Consider the following 23107-nt stretch of genomic DNA (forward strand, 5'->3'; position numbering starts at 1 on the left):
TGCAGTTGGTTGCGCCGAGCGCGCGCACTTCCGCCGCCCACCGGAAGCACCGCCATTGCCCCGCGCGCTCAGGTGAGCCTGAAACCCGGGACCGGCGTGGAGGCTCAGCTGTGGGCTGGGCGGGGCCGGGGCGGCCCGCCCTGACGCGGGCCGCGCGGGAGGAGGGAGCGGGGCGGGCTGAGGTCCCTTCTCCCGCCGCGCTGCGCAGGGGCCTGTCAGAGGCGAGTCCCTCCGGCTGCAGAAACAGGGCGGAAGCTGGTGCAGCCAGGACCGCGCCTGCGGCTGAGCGCGGCCGGATGTGAGCTTGTCTGAGGTTCTCCTCCTCCGGGGCAGAAGCTGCTGCAAAGGAAGCCCGCCGTTGAGGGTTTCAGGGGATCTGGGGCCTGCCCGCCCAGACGCGTCTTTTTTTCCTCCCTCGGTTCGTTAACGCCACCTGCCCGGAGGCGCTCTGTGCGGGAGGTGGTAGCCCAGAGCCGGCCGGCGGCGGACCCGGCAAGTGAGGCTTCCTCTTCCCCAGAATCCAGCCCCGCCTCAGAACTCGGACACGTTTTCTTCCACCGGTACGTGATCTTGAGCTCGGTTTGAAGACAAAGTGCATGTTTTCCAAGTGAACTAAGAATTGGAGGCAGTCCCGGTAGAGCACCAGCCGACTCTGGGTCTACGGTGTTGAGGAGCCGGTATCGGTTGTGTTCGTTGACCCCGCGTGTGAGGGGCTGGCTGGGGGGGGGCTGGAGGTGTGAGGAGCCGGGACGTGAAGCCGCCCTGTGCGTAAGGGCTTCGAGTGGCGTTTCGGAGAGCCTCAGAGTGGAAGCATCTGGCGGTAGGAATAACTCAGTGCGAGAGAGAATGCGAAGGGAGCGGGAGTGGCTGAGGAGAACTCTGAGTCCCGCTTCCAGTGAGGAGCCAGGATGGAGGTCACGGAATTCCCGGTCACCCAGCTGCGTTGACTGGAGGAGTCTGTGGGATGTAGGGCTGGAAATGGGAGAGGAAATGGCGGTGGCAGGGAGGTCTGGGCTGGACGTGAAGCCTGGGGCAGCACTTGAGACCCCCCCCAGGCAGGGAAAGAGCAAACTGGAAAAGGAAGGAGAAAGCAGCCTGCGCCCAGCCCTGCAGAGCGAGGGACCCTGCCCCACCAGCCCCTTCTCGGGTCCAGCATGGGGAGTAGAAGGGGACTTGTATGTGCAAGTGTAACGTGTGCCTGCATCTCCTGTGTCCTGTGTGTCAGTATGACGTTAAGCTCCGTAAGTGCAACTCGTTTAATCGCAGCAGCGCCACGCCACCAGGCCAGCTCTTCTCCCGGATGTCTACGGAAGAAGAAACGGAGGCCTAGGGAGGTTACGGTCTGTTTAAGAACTAGGGACTACAGAGGCGAGTGGTGGAGCTGGGACTTTGACTGCAGAGTGGCTTTCCCAGCGCTTGCGCTCAGATTCCTCCAGACAAGGAAGGAGAGGCTGGGAGGGTGGAAGTGGCCCCAGGCAGTAGGAGGCTGCCCAGGGATGGGCAGCAGTGTCGGAACAAGACAGATAGGTGGAGAATCTTGGTCGGCTTTCCTGCGTGTGCTGTACATTTGTAGTGTGTGTTCGGGAGTGAGAGGCCAGACAGAGGATGGACAGGGTGAAGACGGGGCCCTGGCGTGTTGGCTGCTCTGAGGGCCTAGCTGTGAGGAACCGGAGCACGGAAGTCGCTGCGGGGGTGGGGGCGGGGCATGGGATGCAGGAGAGTTTACTTGAGCAGAAGGAAAATCTCTCCCCTGAGAAATTGAAGGGCGCCATTTGGGACGGTGTGGGCTTAGAGGGGTCTGTGTGCCAGGAAGGTGGTGAAGTCTACGGCCATTGATCGGAGTGAATTAAGAGGCAGTTTTATCTGCACAGATCAGATAATAGTGAGAGGGGCAGGAAGGGTGAGTGTGAAGATGGATTGGTTGGTTGCTGTGGGTGCAGTAGAGATGGTCTCATACCACCTAGGACTCAAAAACCATCAGGGTCGGGCAGGAAGGGTGAGTGTGAACATGGATTGGTTGGTTGCTGTGGGTGCAATAGAGATGGTCTCATACCACCTAGGACTCAAAAACCATCAGGGTCGGGCAGGAAGGGTGAGTGTGAACATGGATTGGTTGGTTGCTGTGGGTGCAGTAGAGATGGTCTCATACCACCTAGGACTCAAAAACCATCAGGGTCGGGCAGGAAGGGTGAGTGTGAAGATGGATTGGTTGGTTGCTGTGGGTGCAGTAGAGATGGTCTCATACCACCTAGGACTCAAAAACCATCAGGGTCGGGCAGGAAGGGTGAGTGTGAACATGGATTGGTTGGTTGCTGTGGGTGCAATAGAGATGGTCTCATACCACCTAGGACTCAAAAACCATCAGGGTCGGGCAGGAAGGGTGAGTGTGAACATGGATTGGTTGGTTGCTGTGGGTGCAGTAGAGATGGTCTCATACCACCTAGGACTCAAAAACCATCAGGGTCGGGCAGGAAGGGTGAGTGTGAACATGGATTGGTTGGTTGCTGTGGGTGCAATAGAGATGGTCTCATACCACCTAGGACTCAAAAACCATCAGGGTCGGGCAGGAAGGGTGAGTGTGAAGATGGATTGGTTGGTTGCTGTGGGTGCAATAGAGATGGTCTCATACCACCTAGGACTCAAAAACCATCAGGGTCGGGCAGGAAGGGTGAGTGTGAACATGGATTGGTTGGTTGCTGTGGGTGCAATAGAGATGGTCTCATACCACCTAGGACTCAAAAACCATCAGGGTCGGGCAGGAAGGGTGAGTGTGAAGATGGATTGGTTGGTTGCTGTGGGTGCAATAGAGATGGTCTCATACCACCTAGGACTCAAAAACCATCAGGGTCGGGCAGGAAGGGTGAGTGTGAAGATGGATTGGTTGGTTGCTGTGGGTGCAATAGAGATGGTCTCATACCACCTAGGACTCAAAAACCATCAGGGTCGGGCAGGAAGGGTGAGTGTGAACATGGATTGGTTGGTTGCTGTGGGTGCAGTAGAGATGGTCTCATACCACCTAGGACTCAAAAACCATCAGGGTCGGGCAGGAAGGGTGAGTGTGAAGATGGATTGGTTGGTTGCTGTGGGTGCAATAGAGATGGTCTCATACCACCTAGGACTCAAAAACCATCAGGGTCGGGCAGGAAGGGTGAGTGTGAAGATGGATTGGTTGGTTGCTGTGGGTGCAATAGAGATGGTCTCATACCACCTAGGACTCAAAAACCATCAGGGTCGGGCAGGAAGGGTGAGTGTGAAGATGGATTGGTTGGTTGCTGTGGGTGCAGTAGAGATGGTCTCATACCACCTAGGACTCAAAAACCATCAGGGTCGGGCAGGAAGGGTGAGTGTGAAGATGGATTGGTTGGTTGCTGTGGGTGCAGTAGAGATGGTCTCATACCACCTAGGACTCAAAAACCATCAGGGTCGGGCAGGAAGGGTGAGTGTGAACATGGATTGGTTGGTTGCTGTGGGTGCAATAGAGATGGTCTCATACCACCTAGGACTCAAAAACCATCAGGGTCGGGCAGGAAGGGTGAGTGTGAAGATGGATTGGTTGGTTGCTGTGGGTGCAATAGAGATGGTCTCATACCACCTAGGACTCAAAAACCATCAGGGTCGGGCAGGAAGGGTGAGTGTGAACATGGATTGGTTGGTTGCTGTGGGTGCAATAGAGATGGTCTCATACCACCTAGGACTCAAAAACCATCAGGGTCGGGCAGGAAGGGTGAGTGTGAAGATGGATTGGTTGGTTGCTGTGGGTGCAATAGAGATGGTCTCATACCACCTAGGACTCAAAAACCATCAGGGTCGGGCAGGAAGGGTGAGTGTGAACATGGATTGGTTGGTTGCTGTGGGTGCAATAGAGATGGTCTCATACCACCTAGGACTCAAAAACCATCAGGGTCGGGCAGGAAGGGTGAGTGTGAACATGGATTGGTTGGTTGCTGTGGGTGCAGTAGAGATGGTCTCATACCACCTAGGACTCAAAAACCATCAGGGTCGGGCAGGAAGGGTGAGTGTGAAGATGGATTGGTTGGTTGCTGTGGGTGCAATAGAGATGGTCTCATACCACCTAGGACTCAAAAACCATCAGGGTCGGGCAGGAAGGGTGAGTGTGAAGATGGATTGGTTGGTTGCTGTGGGTGCAATAGAGATGGTCTCATACCACCTAGGACTCAAAAACCATCAGGGTCGGGCAGGAAGGGTGAGTGTGAAGATGGATTGGTTGGTTGCTGTGGGTGCAGTAGAGATGGTCTCATACCACCTAGGACTCAAAAACCATCAGGGTCGGGCAGGAAGGGTGAGTGTGAACATGGATTGGTTGGTTGCTGTGGGTGCAATAGAGATGGTCTCATACCACCTAGGACTCAAAAACCATCAGGGTCGGGCAGGAAGGGTGAGTGTGAAGATGGATTGGTTGGTTGCTGTGGGTGCAATAGAGATAGTCTCATACCACCTAGGACTCAAAAACCATCAGGGTCGGGCAGGAAGGGTGAGTGTGAACATGGATTGGTTGGTTGCTGTGGGTGCAATAGAGATGGTCTCATACCACCTAGGACTCAAAAACCATCAGGGTCGGGCAGGAAGGGTGAGTGTGAAGATGGATTGGTTGGTTGCTGTGGGTGCAATAGAGATGGTCTCATACCACCTAGGACTCAAAAACCATCAGGGTCGGGCAGGAAGGGTGAGTGTGAAGATGGATTGGTTGGTTGCTGTGGGTGCAATAGAGATGGTCTCATACCACCTAGGACTCAAAAACCATCAGGGTCGGGCAGGAAGGGTGAGTGTGAACATGGATTGGTTGGTTGCTGTGGGTGCAATAGAGATGGTCTCATACCACCTAGGACTCAAAAACCATCAGGGTCGGGCAGGAAGGGTGAGTGTGAAGATGGATTGGTTGGTTGCTGTGGGTGCAATAGAGATAGTCTCATACCACCTAGGACTCAAAAACCATCAGGGTCGGGCAGGAAGGGTGAGTGTGAACATGGATTGGTTGGTTGCTGTGGGTGCAATAGAGATGGTCTCATACCACCTAGGACTCAAAAACCATCAGGGTCAGGCAGGGAGGGTGGCCAGTAGCCTGAGGCAGATTGTGCAGAGCTCCTGAGAGAGAGGCTGAGAGGTGGGTCCTTGATGGAGGATTCAAGAAAGGGCAGGGGCAGTGGGCTGGGCAAGGGTGTACCAGAGGGAGAGGCAGAGAACCAGGATGGCAGTGCGCTCAAGGCAGTGGGCTGTAGAGCTCCTGGCTTCCTAGTCCTCAGCCATTAGGCCTTGACTACGTTTTCTTCAAGCTCTTTCTGCCTCAGTTGCCTCATCCACAAAATGGGGACAATACGGTTAATTTTCCCTGGGCAAACCAAACAGTTCTATCTAGCACACAAGTGTGTAAATAAATAACTCTATATACAATTCATATTGACATTATATTTTAATTTAAATTTATATAAATTTTATTTTGTATTCTAATTTGTCTTCTTAATCAGTCAAATTCTAAAATGTAGGTTGACGTGGGACGCCTGGGTGGCTCAGTCGGTTAAGCGTCTGCCTGCCTCTCAGGTCATGATCCCAGGGTCCTGGAATCGAGTCCCACATCTGGCTCCTTGCTCAGCAGGGAGCCTGCTTCTCCCTCTTCCTGCTGCTTCCCCTGCTATGCTTTCTCTCTCTCTCTGACAATAAATTTTAAAAAATAAAATAAAAAATAAAATGTAGGTTGATGTTTTCCATGTAGTTTTTCTCATCTTTATGTTACCAAGTTTTTGCTTTCTATTTTTGCTATAGTATCCGTTGGGCAAATGAATAGTCAAGATTATTATATCTTCCTACAGCCCAACTTTTATCCCTAAAAAATGACTTTCTCTTAGTGATAGTGCACTAAAGTTTAGACCACATCCTTTTTTTTTACTATCATTTTATCAATATCTTCATACTTAAAACTTGTTCTGTTTTGTTTTGTTTTGTTTTGTTTAAGATTTTTATTTATTTGACACAGAGAGACACAGTGAGAGAGGGAACACAAGCAGAGGGAGTGGGAGAGGGAGAAGCAGGCTCCCCGCTGAGCAGGGTCCTGGGATCATGACCTGAGGCAAAGGCAGACGCTTAACCATCTGAGCCACCCAGGTGCCCCTGTTCTGTCTTTTTATGATGGGATTCCTGCAGTCAGACTCTTGATAATTCAGACTGTTGTTATGCATTGGCTGTTGTTAGAATTGCTTTGCATTTGTAACAAATTCCCTTCACAATAGCTCTTGTCACCACATTTCAGTTTTCCTTTCTGGTGAGGCAGGGCAGCTTCCTGAATGTTTGTTCCCTTGTTTGTGCTTTGGCTATTCAGACCCTTTGCATTTATCTATTGTTGACTTTTTTAAAAGAAAATGATGACTTAAGAAGGCTCTCCTGGAGGTTTTAAAGTCTCAGCTTACCCATTTCTCAGAACAAATCACAGAGATAAAAAAGCAATAAATAAGAAAAGCAGCAGCAGAAAAGCTTGTGGCCTCCAGAACCGTAAGAGAATAAATTTCTGTTGTTTTAAGGTACTGTGCTTGTGGCAGTTTGTTACAGCAGCCACAGGAAACTAATACACCAGGCAAGCAGCTTGCTCATCCATAGAAGGGTTTGTCAGCAGATTTGTCAGCAAGTAAGGTAAGGGGGACTGTGGCTCTGGTTTAAGATTAAGGCCGTTGCTCTGGCAAAGCCCAGCCTAGAGCATGGCTCATACTCCGATGCTGCAGAAACCAGACCCCACCCACATCCACCAACAGTTTGCTTTACTTTCTGCTCATTCATAGAGATATCAGTGCTGCTTTTTGTCCCTGCTGTGTCTCTTGCATGTCTTTTGTTTTTGTTGTTTTTTTTTAAAGATTTTATTTATTTAGGGGCGCCTGGGTGGCTCAGTCGTTAAGCATTTGCCTATGGCTCAGGTCATGATCCCGGAGTCCTAGGATCGAGCCCCGCATCGGGCTCCCTGCTCCGCGGGAGCCCGCTTCTCCCTCTCCCACTCCCCCTGCTTGTGTTCCTTCTCTCGCTGTGTCTCTCTCTGTCAAATAGAGTGAGAGAGGGAGAGAACAAGCATGAGTTGAGGGAGGGGCAGAGGGACATCCACATTCCTGGAAGGTGACACCCCAACTCCTACGCTCGGGAAACTCACGGACCTCACCCCATGTATCTCTTTATCTAGTTGTTCGTCTGTATCCTTTATCATATACTTTAATAAACTGGCAGATGTATATGTTCCCTTGAGTTCTATGAGCCACTCCAGCAAATAATTGGATCCAAGGAGGAGGAGGTCATGGGAATCTTCAATTTGTAGCTAAGTCAGAAGTTGTGGGTAACTTGGGGACCTGCTCCTTGTGATTGGCATCTGAAGTGGGTGGGGCAGTCTTGTGGAAGTGAGCCCTTAACCAGTGAGATCTGAGTTGAGAGCTGGTGTCACAGAGAAGTGTTTGGTATGGGGAAAAAACCCACACGTTTGGTGAGCAGAAGGGTCAGAAGTGTTAGGAATATTGGCATAAAGGAGAAACTCGGGAGAAAAGACTGGATTTTTCCCAACTCATTGTCTGAACCAGCGCTCCATGTGTGCCCTTTTAATCCAGGAAGTAACTTCCAGAGCTTGTGGAGGAATTTGAACTTTAACCTGAGGACAGTGGGAAGCTGCACACAGTGACAGAAGCTGCAATCTACCGTGGCCCCTGTGGCTTGCTGGGAGAAAGGGGAAAGACAGGCCATAGGACCCAGTCGGATCTTCTCCAGTAAGCCAAGCAAAAAGCAATTGCTAGGCCAGACATCAGAGACCAACGGTGTGGAGAGTTACGTGATATTTGAAACTTGGGGACCCTGGGTCTTTGTAACTGAATGTGACAAGTGAGAGTGAAGGAGAGGTCAAGAAGGACTTCAAGTGTCCCAGCTCAACCTCCTGTATTCTCAGTACACATGTGAAGATCAGAGAGTCAAACATTTCCGGGTTAGGAAGTACATACGTGAGTGGTCTGCAGTGCATCGGCTAGAGACGATGTGTAGGTTTGTGGTGCAGGAGCCTCTACTTTGCCATCACCTCCATCCCTGACCCTCCTACCTCCCTCTTTATCAGGATCATTGTGTTGACATCAGGCCCACCAGAAAATCCGGGATAATCTCCCCATCTCAAGATTCTGAACTAAATCACATTTCCAGAGTCACTTTTGCCTGCAAGGTAACATATTCACAAGTTCTGGGGACTAGCACATGGAAATCTTTGGGGGGCCGTTAGTCAACCAACCACAGACATGGTCAAAAATTTTGCAAAACCCTAATCAGTGTGCAAAGGGGGGATCAGCTGAGACAGGTGCCCTGTGCCATGGTCAGACGAAAGGATGGTGTAGACACAGGTTTAGTGGCATCCTGGTGTGCGACAGCCTTTTGTGTGGGTTCTCTTTCCGGTGAGTGAGAGGTGAGTGTCCTCAAAGTTTGCCGTCATTTCTGTCCTAAGTAGCTTCTGAGTTTTCCATCTTACTCAGGAAGAGAAGATGATGAAAATAAAGAGGGCTGAGTGAGCCAGATTTTCTGCAGCTCTACTAATCTGTGAGATTGGCCCAGAGCTGAAGAGTCCTGGTGCTCCTGGGGCACAGCCTTGCCCTTGTAGAGCAGTTTCTCAACCTTGGCAGTATTGATGTTGGAAGCGGAGTCATCCTCTGGTAGGGGAAATGTTGAGTACTGCCTCTTCTACTCAGCCCACTGCAAGTTGTGACAACCACACATCTTCAGACATTGCCAGATGTCCCTTGATCTGCTCCCAGTTGAGAACCACTGCTGTACAGAAAGGGCCAACTTTCTCACACTTCCTAGAGATGTTTCTCTTTGTGGCCTTGTCCTTTAGTTGAGCCTGAGACTCACTTTGCAGGGGTGTCCCCAAGCAAACAGACATTTTATCAGGTAGGCTCTCCCCAGGGGCTCAGAGGTAACCTCCCAGCAGCTGGTCAGGGAATAGGCCTTTCTTTGGAATGTGTGGGGCATGGACCACCCAGGCCTGCTGAGTCAACCTGTTATGCACACTCACTGTATTAGGTGTGTGCTGTGGACAGTGTGGACATACCAGCGTCATTGTGGATGGATGGAACTTTTACTTTTTTTGGTATGGGGGTGGTTCTGTTCTTTTAAGTTAATGCTGGGAGTCAGGTAAATGTGTACACCAGCTCTAAAAGTTGAAAGTTGAACATTTTGTCACAGACTTATGTTCTGCTTTAAACGTTTTTTAGTGGGATACAAATGTTTCCCCCTCCCCCCCCCAAAAAATTTTTTATTTGACAGCTATTCTAATCATTCTGAATTCCATTTCTTGCATGGTTATTGCTGCCTCATCTGTACTGGCCTGAGTGCCAAGCTAAGAGGTAACCCTGCATTTTGAAGCCATTGTCTTCTGCTTCAATGGTGAACTGGCTACTCAGCACGCTCCTCTATTTATTTATTTGTTTATTTATTTGCTTGCTTGCTTAAAAGTTTATTATTTATTTTTAGAGAGTGCATGCAGGGGGAGGGAGGGGAGGGAACGGAGGGTGAGGGAGAAAAAGAATCTTAAGCAGGCTCCACACCCAGCGCGGAGCCCAAGGCATAGGCTTGACGGCGGTGCTCAGTCTCACGACCCCGAGATCATGACCTGAACTGAAATCAAGAGTAGGATGCTTAACTGAGCCGCTCAGGTAGCCCAGCACTCTCCTTTTTATAGTGATTCTCGGAGGACTTGAGTGCTCATTTTGCCTGAAGGATATTAGGTTTGTGTGACAAAGAGAGACTGGGACCCACCATGAAGGTGATGGCCAGAAAAGAGTGTCTGCAGAATTAAGTTTGGGAAAGGAGTTCTCAGACCCCGGCTGTGTTGGAAGCAGTAGAGTTCTCAAAACAGATTGTCTTGGAAACGAGAGAGCACAGTGGGAAGCCGCCTCTGGGGTTTTGTGGTTTTAGCAGCTGCAAGTGTTGAGGTCCTGGCCCATCTGTAGGCACTATGCGCCTGCTGGCTCTGGCCAGGAGTGGCCCCCAACACGCTCTCCAGGGAGCTCAGGACCTAAGAGAAACCCCAGCACCTGGACAAGCTCAAAGAGGAGATGACACTGGTTGAGGAACTGACCCAAACATTTGAAGGAAAGGTGAGAACTGCCAAAAACGTGAGGCATGGAGAGAGCACACTTGCCCTGATATGTGACTTGATTCTTGATTCTCCAGGGAAATGGGTTTTATAAAGTAGAATAAGAAAAATGCTAGCCTTCAGTCCTGGGAGATCAGCAAGTGTCTGCCTCCTGGAAGCAACGAATGAGAGGCCTGGGTTTCCCTGGGCTTCCAGCCCACGTGATACCTGTTCTGTTTCAAGGGGGTGAGGGTCCAAGGTTCTTTGTGACCTGGATGGCACCATACCAGTGAAAGATGCCATCTGCAGAATGAGCAGTAGCTCCATATGAACAAATGCAGCATACATTTCTGGAATGTTGGGTCGTCTGGAATGACCAGTGACTAGATAGATGGTATGTGTGTGCACACCGGTGTAGATGTGCTTTTGATACAAGTGGGGGAGCAGGAGGTAAATATGGGGAAGGGTTTAAGGCAAGATGTGGCAGGATTTTTGTTTGGCTGTCTCAGTGGGACAGTCACATGACTGCGGCCAAGCTGTTACATAAGTAGAGTATGGGAAGCAATGACACAGTAAAGTATCGGACGATAGATGCGCCCCCCACACACAGCGGGGCAGCACCCTGCACCTTCACGGTGGCTTGGGGAGTGCACACCTGGGACAGCACCCTCCCACAGAGTGCTCTTCGCTGTCCTCTTGGGGATTTTCACCCTCCTTGTCCCCAGCCCTCCAACCCCATTTTTGGAAACTAGCTGATGTTTTACTGTGATACTTAAAAATGGTGCATCTTTTCTTTTTTTTTTTGAAGCCAGATCATGTTTCACTGGTATTCAAAAATTGTACAGTTTTCTTGAGTGATCAGCTGATGTTTCATTGGGATATTTTTAAATTGTACAGTTGTCTTAACTCTCTGCTTCTACCTCCCCCGATTTAGTCTCTTGAAATGACAGGAAAAACTGGCCAGTCCATTGTTTGGGTGTTGAGGAATGGCTGTGTATCTGTGGGCTCGCAGTTCAGATATACCCACATGTGCCTGGGCATTTTTCTTGAGCCTGGGATAGCCCAGGTCCATCCCTAGGCTCAGATCTGGGCAGGCTGGCCCATTCCACATCTGGAAAACTGGCTTGGCTGCCACAGCTGACCTCAGGGCCTTGGACTTTTTTTTTTTTTTTTAAAGATTTCATTTTTATTTATTTGAGACAGAGAGAATGAGAGAGAGAGAGAGAGAGCACATGAGGGGGGAGGGTCAGAGGGAGAAGCAGACTCCCTGCTGAGCAGGGAGCCCGATGGGGGACTCGATCCAGGGACTCCAGGATCATGACCTGAGCCGAAGGCAGTTGCTTAACCAACTGAGCCACCCAGGTGCCCAGGGCCTTGGACTTTTTAAGGCACTTGGTCAGAGCCCTGTCTACCAACTCCTCATACCCTAAGGGAATGTTCCTCAAATGGCACTGGCAGCCCTCTCCTTTGTCTGGGGTTGACAGTGGGCTCAGTCATGTGGGCTTACTGAGGTGGGGCTGAATTCCTGATTGTTTCCTGCTTCACCAGCCCTGCCTCCTGAGGACCTCTGCCCTGCTCACGACAGCTTCTTCAGGTATGAGGAGGAAATGGAAGAACATTCTCAATGCGGTCCCATCCCAGGTGAGTTAGAGACCTTTTCTCTCTTTGCCTCAGTCTCCTTAGCTATAAAAATGGGTCCAGGAATAGCACCCACCTCCTCGGGCTAGCACATGAGAGCACTGTAATGCTGCCCTGTGCCTTCATGTGAAAGCCAAAGGCTCTCTGTAGATGAAGCACCTACTCTGTATGGATGAGCCAGGAGCTCCTAGGACCAGACTGAACGTGAGTCTTCCACACCTGGTTCCCTGGGACAGGTCTCTGGCTCAGACTCTTTGTGATGGCTGCACAGCAGGCTCTTGAGGATGGGCAGAACTAAGCCTCCATATTCCATTCAGCCACCCTGGACCCTTGACCCTCACTAAGACTACTCATGAGGGCAGCCAAGAGTGTCCCCTTAAAGTGCCACAGATGCCCTTAGATGGCTCACAGTGCAGCACATAGTGGGGTAAGGGGTGGGTCCCTGGCCTCATTTAGCATCACAACACCACACACATTGTCTTTGTGCTTCCTGGGTGCCAGGGGGTTACTTCCCCTCGTGTCCTGTGAGACTCCCTGATGCAGGGGGCTGTCTTCATGAGGGAGGGCAGCTCATGCTAGAGGAGTTCAGGGATGTGTCCAGGTGTCCATCAGGTAAGTCGTGAAGCTGAGATGCCAACTCAGGCCTGGCTCCCCAAGGCCAGGACACATGGCTGTTTGCCTCTCAGCCTTTGAGAGCAGGCTTGACCCAGTGCTTTCTGTGAAGGGCCAGGTAGGAACTATTTTAGGCTCTGTGGGCCACACACAGTCTTTGTCTCATTCTTTATTCACATAGTCCTTTAAAAATGTAAAATTCAGTTCTTACCTGTGTTAGTCCATTTGTGCTGCCATAACAAAATACCACTGGGTGGTGTTAAGCAACAGACATTTTTATCTTCTCAAAGTTCTGGAAACTGGAAATCCAAGATGAAGGTGCCAGCAGTGTTGCATTCTAGTGGGGACTCTCTTCCTGGCCTGCAGATGGCACCTTCTCTGGATCCTCACGTGATAGGGAGCAAGGCCCCTGGTGTCATCTCTTCTGCTCATAAGGATACCAATTCTATCACATGAGAGCCCTGCCCTATGACTTCCATTAGCCTTAATTACTTCTATAAAGGCCCTGTCTCCAAATACAGTCACTTTGGGGGGTAGGCCCTCAACATGTGAGGTTGAGGGGAAACAATTCAGCTCATGGCATTAGCCTTCTAAAAACATACCATAGCCCTTGGGGCGCCTGGGTGGCTCAGTTGTTAAGCGTCTGCCTTTGGCTCAGGTCATGATCCCAGGGTCTGGCAATTGAGCCCCTCATCAGGCTCCCTGCTCTGCGGGAAGCCTTTTTCTCCCTGCTTGTGTTCCCTCTCTCACTATGTCTCTCTCTGTCAAATAAATAAATAAAATCTTATAAATAAATAAACATACATATATATATGTATATATACCATAGCCCTGATTTGTCCTGTGGGCCAAAGTTTGCTGATCCCTGATTTAGAACAAGCTCTTTGGCTTCAAATCTGTGATTTTTGTAGAGAAGCTAGGGGTGGGGATCTCCGAGTGGGGTTCCTGTTGTTTCGTACTACAAAAAAATCAGAAGCACTAGTGTGACCAGTGATAGATGAGACACTCAGAGGGAAGTGAAAACACCTTGGGACTGGGTCCGTGTCTGATCCCAAAGGTGGGAACCCCATGAGTGCTCACAGATGTCATCTTGAGCCCACGTCCTCTCCCTCCCAGTGCTGCCCCATCCCCCTAACCCGACTTCCTCACTGGGGAGGCGGAGCCCCATGGTAACACAGGTGATGTTTCAGCCACCTGTGAGCTTCAAGGATGTGGCTGTGACCTTCACGCAGGAGGAGTGGGGACAGCTGGATCTGGCCCAGAGGAGACTGTACCGCAGCGTGACTCTGGAGACCTGCAGCCACCTGGTCTCTCTGGGTAAGACGAACTCTGCCCATCACAGCAGTTTTCTGCTTCAGGGACTCAAAGCTCTGGCTCTTCTTAAGGGTCTGCCTAGGCTGCACCAGAGCATTCCAGAAATTCCTTTGAGATACAGGTCCTGAATATTGCCACTCATTCTGTCTGAAAGGAGCCAAGCGTTTTGCTGGGAGTTTCCTTGGGATGTGGAGGGCCCTCCTAATCCACCCACGTCTGACCCCAGGGACCGAGGGCTGGGCCAGAGGACACGGTTCTCCTCCTCTAGGCAGAGCACAAAGTCCTGTGTTTCTCCCCCATTGACCAGGGCTTCTGCTTTCCAAACCGGCTGTGATCAGCTGGCTGGAGCAAGGACAAGACCCGTGGAGGGCAGGACAGGGACCTCCCCGAGGTGAGTGCAGTCCAGAGAGCTGGTGAGTCAACGTGGTGAGATTGTTTCCTGCAGGACCCTGGATCTGAGGAGGGGAGGAGGAGCACGGAGCTCCTTGCATCCAAGGCAACCACATTCTCACCCACATAGGCTTGTCCCTCTGTCCCCAGGCCATGAAAAACACATGTCACAGTTGTCCCAACATTCCTCATGTGTGGGTTCATTTCTGTTCCCATCTTCCCTTTGATCTTCACCCCTCAGCTTCTTCATCTATTCCCAGGTCCTTGTGCCCCTCTTTTCTTTGGTCCCTCACCCTGACTTCCATGCAGGGCAGCAGCTCCTCAGGTCTCCTCATCACACCTGGTCTTTCCCCTGTTCTTTGGTGTCCATCCCTCCTCTATGGTGGACATTCCTACAACTTCTAGATGATCCAGAGGTGTGGTGAGAACTTGTGCACCCTAGGAAATGGCAAGGACCTATTCCTTCCAGAGGGGTTCCTACTAAATCAGTTCTTGGACTTGTTCTCCCATGTCTTCTCATCCCATAGGTCCACCTCCTTATATGTCCTCAGCCTGATTGGAACGCTTTTCTTTTTTTTTTTCTTTAATAGCTGTATCGAGATACAAATCACATGCCATACGATTCATTCACTTAAAGTATGCAAAGGATTTTAGTATATTCACAGCATGTGCATCTATCACATTAATCAATTTTAGAACATGTTCATCACCCCAACTAATTGGGCTGCTTCTGATTTTGTTGTTGTTTTGTTTTCATTAATAAATTTTATTTATTAGAGCAGTTTTATGTTTACTGAAAGTTGAGCAGAAAGTACAGAGTTCCTATAATCACCCTTTCCCACCACACACACAGAGTTTGCTCTGTTATTAATATCTTGTATTCTGTGGTATATTTGTTACAATGGGTGAAGCTGTATCCACACATTACCAATAGAGATCAATAGTTTACGTTAGGGTCACTCTTGGTGTTGTACGTTCTGCGGGTTTGGGTAAATGTATAATGCCATATCTCCATCATTATAGTATCATGCAAAGTAGTTCCATTGCCCTAAATATCCTTTGTGCTCCACCTGTTTTTCCCTCCCTCTACCCTAACTCCTGGAAACCACTGGTTATTTTACTCTTTCTAGTTTTACCTTTTCCAGAATGTCCTGTAGTTGGAATCATGCAGTATGTGGCCTTTCTTAACTGGCTGCTTTCAGTTAGTAGTAAACATCATGTGTGTCCTTCACACCACCTTCTGACGTTCCCCTAGCCAGAGGTGTTTGGTTTATCTTGTGTGTTCCTGCTCTTTCTTACCCTGTAACTCTCACCTATAGCCTCTGTTATTTTTTCCTCTGAAGTGTCACCTAATTTTACTTGTCCTTGGTCCTTCAAATGATGCCATTCTGATTCAGTTTATGGGCAGTGTCTTTCTTCTCATCTATCATAGATATCTAGCTGACCCATACAGTCTGTTTTCCTCATTTTGCAATTTTGGCGGAGACACTGTATAAAATGTCTGACCTCCTTTGCCCAGTTTCCAATGACCAGGCACAACTTGGACACATCTTAGCCCCCAAAGACTTCTTTCCTTCTTCCTGTCTCCAAATACCCTTTCATTCCCTGTCATTGGGTCATTGTTTCATTCGAAAAAGTTCTCATCATCAGGGATTCCAAGGCAACACCAAAAAGGAACACAGCAGAATCTTGGGAAGGAGAACAGTGTTGGTGGTGGAGGGTGTTGGGCTCAGATAAGGACTTTGTCCAAGAGGGAAATGTCCCCCTGGAAGTCACAGGAGGGCCACAGAGTGTAGTTAATATTTTACCAAACAGAGGATCCTTGTGTCCTTAGCAGACGTGGAGAGTGAAGCATGGGGACTTGCTCAGAGGCCCCGATAGTACTAGACGTGGGTGGCTACACGACTGAAACGGGAAGAGTGACAAGTAAAGGGGGAATCTTGGAGGACCCAGGCAAGGTCCTGAGCTGGGAACCTGTACCACTGTACCTGTACCACTCATTAGAGGCCCAGTGTTTCAACAGAGGGAGGAATCCCTGTTAGAACAATAACAAGGGTGGCCATATCAATGGTACCATGTGCTAACAGTGCACTGCAGGCCAGGCACCCTGTGGGACTCACATATCGGTTCATTTGTGCATCAGAGTAAACCTTGTAAGCTAAGGATTTTTATTCCTGGCTTACCATCAAGGAAAATGAGCTTTGGAAGTTGCTAGTTAGTGAAGCCCATTTGCAGCCCACCCTGGCCAGCTACTGCTTCGAGTACTACAGTCCTTTCTGGGAAGTCTGTGGCATTGGTTACAGAGTGGTTAAAGAGCTTTTCTTCTGTGGGTAGCCTGGAAGAAATAGTAGAAATGGTGTGTTAAGAATATTAAGTCAGTGTTGGTGTTTGGGATCCTGTTTCAAGATCCAGAATCAGAAAATAGATAGACGAAGATTTGGGGTCAGTAATCTAGGTTGAGGTACCAGTTAGGCTCCTGTATTAATTTCCTTTGGCTGCTGTAAGAGATTTCCAGTTGTGTGGCTTAAAACAACATGAATTGATTCTCCCACAGTTCTGGAGGCCAGAAACCTGAAATCAATACCATTGGGCTGAAATCAAGGTGTAGAGTCATGATGCTCCCTTGGAAGGGTCCAGGAGGAAATCAGTTCCTTGCCTCTTCCAGCTTCTGGTAGCTGCAGCATTCCTTGGCTTATGCCCACATCACTTCAGTCTTTAAGGCCAGCATCTTCAAATCTCTTTGTTCTGTGTTCATATCACCTCTGTATCAAATCTCTACCTCCCCCTTATAAGGACACTTCTGGTGACATTTAAGGTCCACACAGATACTCTCCCTATCTCAGTTTCCTTAATTTATGCATCTGCAAAGACCCTTTTTCCAAATCAGGTACCGTATTCACAGGTACCAGCAATTAGAATGTAGATATCTTTGTGATTATTGAAGGCTATATACCTTTAGGTCCAATTCTTTTGTGGATCCCTTCTTTAATCTTTACCTACTTATTCTTAATTCCTCTTCTCCCTCTTTGGGGACCAGTCCTCCTGGGTCACCTCTTCATTATCTTTGCCTTTTTTTACATTTTATCACTGATACCCTGTTCACTGATCCATCTCCTTTTTTTTTTATATCCTGCATGAAATTACAATCCATGGATTAGAAACAGACCCAGAGATACCTCTCATACTTGGTGGTCTCCTTCATCCCATCCTCCCCCTCTAATACATCTCCAGTAATTCAGGTATACTGGATTTCTTTCAGACTGGAAGAATACATTTGAAAAGAAAGAGTCAGCTTCCAAAGAGGATTTTGCTGTGGAAGAACCATTCCACCACATAGCAATGAAACACTGCATACGGGAAGAAGGCCCCTGGTTGGTGTCATTAGGAGAAAGGCAGGATTGGAGGAATCAGCTAAAGGAGCACCAGGAGGACTCTTTGAGTCAAATGGTACTTACCTCAGAGACACTGTTTGCTCAAGGAGAACATTGTGAGCATGACCTCGGGGGAAGTTATTTGAGTATAAGCCTTCTGCCTCCAATATTACCCACAAGAACACATGTCCATACTCTTGACTCACATGTTAAAAAGTTGGAACAGAATTCAGGTTTCATTAATCATGAGAAAGGCTGGGCTGATCGGAAGCCCTATGAAAATCACCAAAGTGCTAGAGCCTTCTGTCAGAGCATTTATTTGAAAAAACTGGGAAACGTTGAAATGAGAAATAAAAAGCCTTACGAATATACTGTCAGTAGTGACTCTTTCAACTGTGGTACCTCCCTTCGATTTCATAATAGACTTTTTTCAGCAAAGAACAACAATAACTGTACAGACTATGGAAACATTGTTAATCATAGCATGTCTCTGAATGAACACAAGCCAATGCATTTTAGAGAATGTCAGGATGAGCGTGACGAATGCCTTGTACAAACCAAAGTAAGTGATCCTAGAGAAGCACCATTGAGATGTCAGGAGGAACGTAATGCCTTCCACACAGCCTCGTCTTTTACTGACTGTGACATCGTTCGGACAGGAAAGAAGCCACATGCATGCAGTCAGTGTGGGAAGTCTTTCAGCTGTGCCTCTAAGCTTGTTGTACACCAGAGAACACACACTGGGGAAAAGCCCTATGAATGTACTCAGTGTGGGAAGTCTTTCAGCCAGAGCTATGACCTCGTCGTACACCAGAGAACCCACACTGGAGAAAAGCCCTATGGATGTAACCAGTGTGGGAAATCCTTCACCCAGAGTTCCAAACTTACTAGGCATCAGCGAACTCACACTGGAGAAAAACCATATACATGTCATGAATGTGGAAAATCTTTTGGGTGGAACTCTAACCTTATTGTACATCAAAGAATTCATACTGGAGAGAAACCTTATGAGTGTCCTCATTGTGGAAAGTCCTTCAGCCAGAGCTCTGACTTTGTTTCACATAAAAGGACTCACACTGGAGAGAAACCCTATAAATGTAACCAGTGTGGAAAGTCCTTCATTCGAAGCACTCAACTTATTAGACATCTGCGAATTCACACTGGAGAGAAGCCATATAAATGCAATCAGTGTGATAAAGCTTTCACTGGGAGCTCTCACCTTATTGAGCATCAGAGAACTCATACTGGAGAGAAACCTTTTGAATGTAATCAGTGTGGGAAAGCCTTTACTGGGAGCTCTCACCTTCTTTCACATCAGAGAATTCATTCTGGAGAGAAACCATATGAATGTAATAACTGCGGGAAATCTTTTCGGCAGCGATCACAGCTTGTTGTGCATCAGCGAACCCATACTGGAGAGAAACCTTATGAGTGCAGTCATTGTGGAAAAGCTTTCAGCCAGAGGTCTCCACTTGTTGTGCATCAAAGAACACACATTGGAGACAAGCCCTATCAGTGTAACATGTGTGTTAAAGCCTTCAGTCAGAGGTCACGCCTTATTGAACATCAGAGAACACATACTGGAGAAAAGCCCTATGAATGTATTGACTGTGGAAAAGCCTTTAATGATCGGTCAACGCTTACAAAGCACGAGAGAACACACACTGGCGAGAAACCTTATGAATGTAATCATTGTGAAAAGGCCTTTAGTCAGCGATCTCAGCTTACTAGGCATCGGAGAATTCATACTGGAGAAAAACCCTATGAATGTAATGAATGTGGGAAGGTTTTCAGTTATAATACATCCCTTATTCAACATGAAAAAACTCATGGGAGATACCTCTGAAACAAATAATGCAAATATATTAAGAAAGAAGAAGAAAAAGAGAGCAGGAGGGGAAGAATGAAGGGGGGGAAATTGGAGGGGGAGACGAACCATGAGAGGCGATGGACTCTGAAAAACAAACTGAGGGTTCTAGAGGGGAGGGGGGTGGGGGGATGGGTTAGCCTGGTGATGGGTATTAAAGAGGGCACGTTCTGCGTGGAGCACTGGGTGTTATGCACAAATAATGAATCGTGGAACACTATATCAAAAACTAATGATGTGAATGTATAGTGATTAACATAACAATAAAAATTAAAAAAAAAACTCATGGGAGAAAGTTGAATAATGAAGATGGAGAGGCTCACTGCCAAACCTTTATTAGACATCAGCTGACAAAGGTATGACTCTCAGTGTGGTCTAATGATCACGTGCATCAGATTCGCTCTGAGTGTTCTTGAAACTGCACATTACCGCTTACCTTGATTACTAAATCAGATTTTTCTGGCAGTAAAACCCAGGAGCCTGCAGTTCCCAAAAGCAGCACAAGTAATTTGTATGTACATTAAAATGTGTTTATGTCTGCATTTAGATGAGAAGCTATGAACATACCACTGATTTAAAACTTTGTCAAGCTCTCAGCAGGAGTTCGGAAATTCAGTATGTAGCTATACCCACCAAATAATCTTTCTAGTGTAAACAACCACCCAAACTTAATCAGACATTGTTCCTGTGACACATTCCTAGAAATAGTGGACTGGAAGATATGCTCTTATTTTACCTTATTTTTTTAGACTGGAAGATATTCTTGATGCAAAGCCCCGAACACTCAATCTAGGAAGAAATCTTGGCATGACGAAGTTGGTGTTGAGTGATGAGATACAAAGCCAGCCAATGTAAAACAGCGGTTAACAAATTGGAGGACTGAGGATGAAAAGTCTTCTGAAACTGGTCCTAATTGGAATTAAAAGTAGACTCTGAATATATCAAGGACTCCATTGTGCTCTTAATTTAACTTTGTTGCTCAGTTAGGTTGACTATAATCAGAGCTGGGGATATAGCAATATGGAAAATACCAAGTGAAGTGAAAACAGAACCCAATGTAGTATATACGCAAAATGTTATAACCACATAAAAAACATGTACACAGATGGTTGGTTAAGAAAGTCAGCTCAGGGGCGCCTAGGTGGCTCGGTTGAGCGACCGCCTTCGGCTCAGGTCATGATCCTGGAGTCCTGGGATTGAGTCCCGCATTGGGCTCCCTGCTCAGCGGGGGGTCTGCTTCTCCCCTTCCCTCTCATACTCTCTACCATTCTCTCTCTCAATAAATAAATAAAAAATCTTAAAAAAAAAAAAGAAACAAAGTCAGCTCAGGGGCACCTGGGTGGCTCAGTTGTTGGGCGTCTGCCTTCGGCTCAGGTCATGATCCCAGGGTCCTGGGATCGAGCCCTCCGTCGGGCTCCTTGCTCAGCGGGAAGTCTGCTTCTCCCTCTCCCACTCCCCCTGCTTGTGTTCCCTCTCTCGCTGTGTCTCTCTCTGTCAAATAAAATCTTTAAAAAAGAATAAAAAAGCTCAGCAGCATGTTCAAAACAAAGGCTGAAGTGTAAATCAACAGTGGTGAAGAAAGTGGGAGAGGCCATAACTGCAAATTTGAGCAAGGTGAAAGGAGGTATGAGAGCATCACCTGGAGATGCGGAGTGGAAAGGCTGAAGCCAGGATCGTGTGAAGAGAGGGCTGCAGCAGTACAGGCCACCGCTCCCTCGCAGAGCTGTACAACGGGGTGGGGTGGGGGGCTGCTGCGGTTAACTGAAGATCTGTCTATGAAACTACAAATTCTCTCTCCCTTCTCCCCTATTTTTCTTGTCTTACAGTGAGTATCTGGCTGTTGGTAAGCAGAAAATAAAGTAGGAAGGAAGTTATGTACTAAAAATAGTCTGGGGGACTAGGGAATTTGGTGGATTATGTTCTGGAACAAGGACTGCCTTATTTGAGCATCCTGAGGACCTTCACCCTAACAGCTGGTTCTTGTACTTTTCACCCTCTAGCAAAGCATGCCATTAAACTGGTCTCATCCACCTATTTGAACTTCCCATCTTCTCTGATAGCCTCTTCGATATGGATGGGAGCCAAGGTGTGAAAGATGAAGAAAGCCTTCAACACACACACAAAAAAAACATAAGGTAAAACAGAAGCCAGCCCCAAAGAGAACAGATATTTGGGGAACCAGATATTTAAAAGTTTTATTCTAAGAGTGAGTCAAAAAATAATTGCAAGTGAAAAATAAATCAAAGATGCTCTTTTTAAGATTGATTTTTTTAGCGAGAGAGCAAGAGGGTCAGGCAAAGGGAGAGGGAGACAATCTCAAGCCGACTCCATGCTGAGCGCAGAGCCCAGTGCTGTGCTAACGACCCTGAGATCACAACTTGAGCTGAAACCAAGAGTCAGATGCTTAACCGGTTGAGCCACCCAGGTGCCCCGAGATCCATGTATTTGACCCTGATGCTAATACTTCTTAGAAGAGGCAAAGGACTCATGAAATTGGAATAAAAGAGGGGGCATATATAATCAGATTGTTTTGATCGGCCCTTCACTGAACAGTATTTACATAGATACGATACAAACAGTAGGTGCTGTTTTTGTTTTTGCTTTTTGCTTTTTTTAAGGAGGAAAGCCAGAGCTGTGACATGAGGATTTCATAATGGCAAGAGTATGATGTTCGCAGCACTGTCACTCACAGTAATGGTATGGTCTCTAGCTGTTGTAAAGTAGAAGGGGAAGAGACATCGTGGGGAGAGGAGTATCCCTGTATCCTCATCTTAGGAAGCAGCCTCTTGACTATAATATGATACATAGGTTATTTAGGAGACCAAAATTAGAGCATAAAATGGTACTATGACAGAAATTGGAAGCAAATAGAGGAGCAACAGTGGGAGCCAAATCTACATTCCTTATCAGAGCAGGAAGTCAGTAAAGTCTATAGGCCATAAAGATCAGAATTACAGGGGCGCCTGGGTGGCTCAAAGTCGTTAAGCGTCTGCCTTCGGCTCAGGTCACGATCCCAGGGTCCTGGGATCGAGCCCCGCATCGGGCTCCCTGCTCCACGGGAAGCCTGCCTCTCCCTCTCCCACTCCCCCTGCTTGTGTTCCCTCTCTTGCTGTGTCTCGTTCTGTCAAATAAATAAATAAAATCTTTAAAAAAGAAAGAAAGAAGAACCTGAGACCTTTCCACCCAAATGATTCCCATACCCAGAGGCCAGTGGTTTCTGACTGAAACATGCATAAGACCCACCTGAGAGGAGCGGTTAGAATTGCACGTTCCTGGGCCCATCTTCAGAGAGTCCACTTGGTCAGGCTAAGGGGGTTTCTAGATATTTGCGTAGTTCAAATACACTTTCTATTTTTTTCTTAACATCTTGGGTTTTGTGTGTGTGTGTGTGTGTGTGTGTGTGTGTGTGTGTTTTGTTTTGTCTTTTAAAGATTTTAAAGTAATCTCTACACCCAATGGGCACAAACTCACAACCCCGAGATCAAGAGTCGCATGCTCCACCAAGTGAGCCACAGAGGCACCCCTATTTTTTTCTTAACATTTTTTTGTTCTGTTTTAACATTTTGTAAAGAGTAATCTCAAAATTGTATATCCATGTATCTGTTTTATCTTTGTTGGTTTCATTTAAATTTGTGGCTTTTTTTTTTCTTAGAAAAACTCTAAGTGATACCACATCTATTACATGTGACCCAGAGGCTCCTTTTAACAAGAAACAGAAATCCATCCTCCCTTCCCCTTTTCAGAATACAGGTATCAAAATAATCCTATGCATAATTTTGAACAAATAGCAGTGGAATTGTTGGGGGCCCACAAGGCCACCCCCAC

General features: G+C 47.8%; 1 protein-coding gene across 6 annotated transcripts; it reads left to right on the plus strand.

Annotated features, from left to right (window-relative positions):
* Positions 1 to 48: 48 nt before the first annotated feature.
* On the plus strand, positions 49 to 19321 carry ZNF544 (zinc finger protein 544). 6 transcript variants are annotated; one of them, XM_028093281.2, is made up of 6 exons: positions 128 to 560; positions 8084 to 8185; positions 11639 to 11731; positions 13531 to 13657; positions 13962 to 14045; positions 17304 to 19321. In XM_028093281.2, the coding sequence occupies exons 3-6, from the start codon at positions 11687 to 11689 to the stop codon at positions 19259 to 19261; spliced, it is 2214 nt and encodes a 737-aa protein (XP_027949082.1). In that variant the 5' UTR covers positions 128 to 560; positions 8084 to 8185; positions 11639 to 11686; the 3' UTR covers positions 19262 to 19321. The 6 variants fall into 6 exon arrangements, with proteins under 6 accessions (XP_027949085.1, XP_027949082.1, XP_027949081.1 ...); XM_028093284.2 differs by lacking the exons at positions 128 to 560; positions 8084 to 8185 and adding an exon at positions 49 to 72; XM_028093280.2 differs by lacking the exon at positions 8084 to 8185.
* The last annotated feature ends 3786 nt before the right edge of the window (positions 19322 to 23107 follow it).

This window comes from Eumetopias jubatus, unplaced genomic scaffold (genome assembly GCF_037043125.1).
Source record: "Eumetopias jubatus isolate StellerSeaLion01/CBP00866 unplaced genomic scaffold, mEumJub1_p1.0 scaffold_10, whole genome shotgun sequence".
In the NCBI taxonomy this organism is placed as follows: domain Eukaryota; kingdom Metazoa; phylum Chordata; class Mammalia; order Carnivora; family Otariidae; genus Eumetopias; species Eumetopias jubatus.